General features: G+C 42.1%; 1 protein-coding gene across 1 annotated transcript; it reads right to left on the reverse strand.

Annotated features, from left to right (window-relative positions):
* Positions 1 to 4,935: 4,935 nt before the first annotated feature.
* Positions 4,936 to 5,406, reverse strand: LOC100770980 (serine/arginine-rich splicing factor 3-like). The gene has a single exon (XM_035444834.1). The coding sequence runs from the start codon at positions 5,404 to 5,406 to the stop codon at positions 4,936 to 4,938; it is 471 nt and encodes a 156-aa protein (XP_035300725.1).
* Between the last annotated feature and the right edge of the window lie 259 nt (positions 5,407 to 5,665).

Below are 5,665 nucleotides of genomic sequence, written 5' to 3' on the forward strand. Positions count from 1 at the left end.
CTCAGCCCAGTTAAAGAGACAAGTAATAATGGAAAGCAGAGAGAGGAGTTTTACTCAGTGTAGCCACAGTGTGAAGAGGGACAAAGAGGTTCACTGGCCCTCCCCATGTCCACCTTCTGGGCTCCTAACAGGGGATTAGGTTTAAATACAGGGCAACATGAATGCATAATTAAGAAGTCCTGGTCAATCAAGGTGTGGTTCTATCCATCTTTGACCCATCTTTATCTAGGCTCCAGTCTCCTCAGCAATAGGTTGGAACTATGTGAAATCTCTTCCTGGGAGGTAAGTTCACTCCCTGGCAGGTACCAGGCTTCAGCCCATGTCTTTCTCCTTAGTGTGAGATTCCTGGGGAACTTCCAATTTCTTGGGGTGCCTTGTTTCAATATTCTGATAACCAAAGGAAAGGCACAAGTATCTCTTTAGAACAATGGTTGTCAACCTATGGGTAACGATCCCTTTGGAAAGTCAAATGATCCTTTCACCGGGGTTGTATATCAGATATCTTGCATATCAATAACTTACATTATGATTCATAATAGTAGTGAAATTACAGTTATGAAGCACCAACAAAAATTACTTTATGGTTGGGGGTCACCATAACACGAGGAATTAAAGGGTCACAGCATCAGGAAGGTGGAGAACCACTGCTTTAGAATGCCTTCATTCTGCTAGGCTGTAGTCAAGTCTTACCCCTTTGGAGACAGCCTGATTTAGTCTTCTCTTAAATTTGTCTACATTCAGAAACTGCTGAACTAATAACTTTTTGAGTAAACATCACAGGAACAGGGACAATGCTTACCTGTTTGTTGATTTTATGTGCTGCCTCGTCAAGGTCAAAACACTCAGACCTTATGCCAGACACTGCTCTGCCCTTTTCTGCTGATGTAGTTTCAAACTGCAGGAACACTTTAATCAGTGGAGTTTCAGCAAACTAATCTATTATTCACAATGGGAATGAGCTTCATCCTACCACCCAAATGAGACTTCGTTTTTTTTTTTTTTTTTTTTTTTTTTTTTTTTTTAAATAGTAACAGACTGATCTTCTCTCCTCTCCCCCTGCTGTCTATTTGCCTATCATGTTCCTTATTGGTGGAAATATGTTCCAAAAATGTGTTAGGCAAGTTTGTTATTGCACAAACACCATCAAGTGTACTTACACAAACCCAAATGGTATAGGACAAGCAAAAGTCAGATAACATATGAAGCTGCTATCGCTATAGCATCATATTTTTTGTTGTTATTGTTGTGTGTGTGTGTGTATGTGTGTGTGTGTGAGAGAGAGAGAGAGAGAGAGAGAGAGAGAGAGAGAGAGAGAGAGAGAGGGAGAGAGAGAGCTTTAATTGGCAACTTGACACAGCCTAGAGTCATCTGGAAAGAGTCTCAATGATCAATTGTCTAGGTTAGGTTGTGGGGGATTGTCTTGATTGCTAATTGAGGTGGAAATATCCAGTCCACTGCAGGCAGCACCATTCCCTGTGTTTGGGTCCTGGACTGTGTAAGAGTAGAGAAGGTGAACTGATTAGTAACAATGGATGCATTCCTATCTCTCTGCTCTTGCCTTTAGATGCGATGGACTGTTTTGAGTCCCTGCCACCTTGAACTATAACCTGGAATTGGAATTCTGAGATAAAATGAACTTTTCCTCCGCTAACGTTTTTTTTTTTTTTTTTTTTTTTTTTTGTTTGGGAAAAGTTCTCATTATGTAGTTCTAGCTCTATGTAAATCAACTGGTCTGGAACTCACAGTTGCCTCTGCCTCCCAAGTGCTGGAGTTGAAGGGGTGTGCCACTATGCTTCCTTCTACATTGCTTTTCTTTTTTTTTTTTCAATATATTCTATCTCAATAACATTATCGGACAGTTTCCATTCCCAGAGCTCCTCTGGCTCTTTTTTATATTTATGTAATTAAGTGCTCAAGGGTTGAAATGGAAACTGGCTACTGGATTTGAATTTTTAAAGCATTGACTTCAGTGGTAGATGGAAAGATTTTAAGCCATAGACTTGGGAAGAACTTAGGGTGGAGACTAAATGCTGACCTGAGTCTCACTAAATAAAGATCTCCCAGACTATGGAAAGAAGCTCCAAGAAGGGACAGTAGTTTGTGGACACTGTGAGTCCATATTGGAGTGGGAGATGAATTCCTACATGAGTTAAGAGATCTAGAGGAATAGAGAAGAGCTTTATGCTCATGCAGAGTGGAGGGAGGAGCCAAAAGGCAGGTTGGAGGTTTTACCTGGATCTACAAGGTTTTGTGTGGGTGAACAGAGTAGCCACAGCTCAACAAGGTGAGAGAGCTTCAGGGTGATTCCAAAAGGAGGATGGGAGCAAGCCAGATATTAGGAGGCCTGGGGGAAATGGGTGAGGGACAAGGATGAGCCTTCAGGCCCTGTGTGTGTTGGTGGAGAAGAAGCATGTAACTACCCAACATCAGCGATGATCTGTAGCTCAAATTCTAATTGGCCTTAATAATAAAAACCTTGAGTCAGATATAGGGGTAAATGCTGAAAGATCAGAGAAGTAGAGCAGTCAACCACTAGTTTTTTTTTAAATTATTTTTTATTAGTTCAAATTAGAAACAAGCATGCTTCACATGTCAATCCCTTCCCCCTCTCCCTCCCCTTCTCCCCCACCAGCCCCTTACCCCATCCACCCTCTGCTCCCCAGGGAGGGTAAGGCCCTCTATGGGGGATCCCCAAAGTCTGTCATATCATCCTGGACAGGGCCTAGGCCCTCCCTCATGTGTCCAGGCTGAGAGAGCATCCTGCCACGTAGAACGGGCTTGAAAAGTCCTTTCTTACTCCAGGGATAAACACTGATCTACTACCAGAGACCCCATAGAGTGCCGAGGCCTCCTCATTGACATCCACGTTCAGGGGTATGTATCAGTCTTGGGTTGACCTCCCTGACATCAGTCTGGAGTCCATGAGCTCCCCTTTGTTCAGGTCAGCTGATTCTGTGGGTTTCACCAGCCTGGTCTTAACCTCTTTGTTCTTCACTCCTGCTCTGCAACTGAGTTCCAGAGTTCAGTTCAGTGTTTAGTTGTGGGTGTCTGCCTCTGCTTCCATCAGACACTGGATGAAGGCTCCTCATGCTCCCAATTAGCTCAGGAGATCCTGTCCCCTTCCCCTTCTCTGGGGTCCATGAATTCTTCTTATAGAGTCTTGTTTCCTAGTTCCTTTGGTGAAGAGGATTGTAGGCTGGTAATTTTTTGCCCTATGTCTAAAATTCATATATGAGTGAGTACATACCATGTTTGTCTTTTTGTGACTGAGTTGCCTTACTCAGCATGGTTTCTTCTAGTTCCATCCATTTGCTTGTGAATTTCAAGATTCCATTGCTTTTTTCTGCTGAGTAGTACTCCATTGTGTAAATGTACCACATTTTCTCTATCCATTCTTCAGTTGAGGGGCATCTAGGTTGCTTTCAGGTTCTGGTTATTACAAACAACGCTGCTATGAACATAGTTGAACATATGTCTTGTTGTATGAATGTGCATTCTTTGGGTCTATGCCTAAGAGAGGAATTGCTGGATCTTGAGGTAGACTGATTTGAGTTGCATTTCTCTGATGGCCAAGGATTTTGAGCATTTTCTGAAGTGTCTTTCAGCCACTTTAGATTCATCTGTAGAGAATTCTCTATTTAGTTCTGCACCCCATTTTTAATTTCATTGTTTGGTATTCATTGTGGCTAGCTTCTTGAGTTCATTGTATATTTTGGATATTTTGACTGTTGGATTTTGATTTAATCTAATTGCACACACAAAAAAGTCTGAACCCACAACTCCTCCAGATTTCTAAGAGAAAGGGTATGCAGGCCTCCAGATTCAACTGTGCATCCTTCACATTGAACCATATGGTGGATTTTATACCATGATGGACCAGTTTGGAATCCCATGCAAGACCTCAAGTTACAAATATGAAACCTAATTTTATAACTTTGTTGAATGTTTTCATGCTGAAGATAAAAGCCATTTTAAGAGTTACAATATACTACACTGATGCTACTTTAAAATGTCAGTGTCATGATCCTGAACTGGCTTCAATTCCTAAAAAATGACTTAGAAGGTGACAACCAAAGGCAAAAAAAATATTCACTAAATCCAGTGCCTCTTAGTTATGTTGCTTACAAAGAAAAAACTGGATAGCCAACTGCTTCCCCAGGGATAAGAACAACTGTGACAGTGGGTTTGCTCAACTGACTACTACACAATTATGCTAGTATTTTATTAATCCAAAAGCACTTTACAAGAAAATATAAGTATGGATTCCAATAGGAATGTTATACTTGGAGTTGACACCAAGCTCATAGATTTGAGTGTGCAAGGAAAAACAGGCTTTCAAGTTAAATAACAATTTGTAATCAAAACTTTAATCCCAAGTATTCTCACAAACATATTACAAATGACAGCATGAAAAAAGAAATCTTGCACAGTAACTCAAAGGTTCAGCTCTACAATGTCCCCTTGCACTGATAGGACACAGGTAACTTAAAGTCTTCCATTTCCAAATAAAGAATGTTCCAGCTTTGGGTCCATATATAGCAATCAGTAAGACATCTCTGAAAGCCTTCAGAGTGCAGTTCCCACCTGTTAGCTGGTGTTCACTAACAGCTTTTAAAGACTGCCTATCATTTTACCGACAGCTCCACACCGTATCCCAGCTTCTAGACAAACTAGAGCTTTATTTCAATTCTGCCAGTGGTTTCTATATCATTAACACATTGCACTTTAACTGGCCACAATATAGGTTGATTTCAGTCTATGAAAAACTGAAGTTCAAAGCAAATATGAACAGCTAGAACATCTTAAAAATGCACCAAGATTATGAAGTCTCAAACAAAACTTGAATTTCCAGTACATACTCCTGTCAGATGAAGTTATTTTCTGTACACCACTTCTTTAGCAAACTGGTCTTCTCTTCCTTTCATATGGCCTGGATCAGCTACGAAACCTAGTGAAGGATCGAGATGGCTTGTGGTTTCTCTCATGAGACAGAGACCTTTCTCTTCTCCAATCTCTAGAAAGTGACCTGCTCCGACTTCGAGAGAAGCTTCTCCTTCTTGAAGATCTTCGCCGAGGTGGAGGACTCCTCCTATGGTAATCGTCTCGAGGGTGTCGACCCCAAGAGGGAGGTGGGCCACGATTGCGACTTCTTTTTTCACCATTCGAAAGTTCCACTCTCACACGGCGTTTACACAGTGTTCTTCTATCCAGCTCTCGGACAGCATCAGACGCATCTTGGGGATCCTCAAATTCAACAAAAGCAAAGCCTGGAGGGTTCCGAGCAACCCACACACTTCGCAGTGGTCCATAATAGCCAAAAGCACGCTCTAGTTCAGTCTTGTTCCCATTGTTCCCAAGATTACCTACATACACCTTACGTTCTAACGGACAGGAGTCACGATGCATTTCGAGATCTTGGGTTCTAACACCGAAATTCCCAACACTCCGACAGGCCCACCTGAGCACTTCGGGATCTGCTTTGGTTGATGCTCTCTGTTTCCTGGAGTCCACGAAATGGCAGTAGCCACTAGTTCTTACTTCTGCCAAATCCTCAGATCGAATGGGAGATCCTGCCTCCAGGAATCCTCAGACTGAATGCTCTGAACACCTGTCTTCCCCCGCCTTATATTCCTCTCTCCATGCAGTCATATTCCTGTCTCCACCC

This window comes from Cricetulus griseus, chromosome 5 (assembly GCF_003668045.3).
Source record: "Cricetulus griseus strain 17A/GY chromosome 5, alternate assembly CriGri-PICRH-1.0, whole genome shotgun sequence".
NCBI lineage: Eukaryota > Metazoa > Chordata > Mammalia > Rodentia > Cricetidae > Cricetulus > Cricetulus griseus.

Bases quoted from the DNA above. Each gene is read 5' to 3' on its own strand.
- LOC100770980 (XM_035444834.1), bottom strand. From the start codon at position 5,406: ATGCATCGTGACTCCTGTCCGTTAGAACGTAAGGTGTATGTAGGTAAT.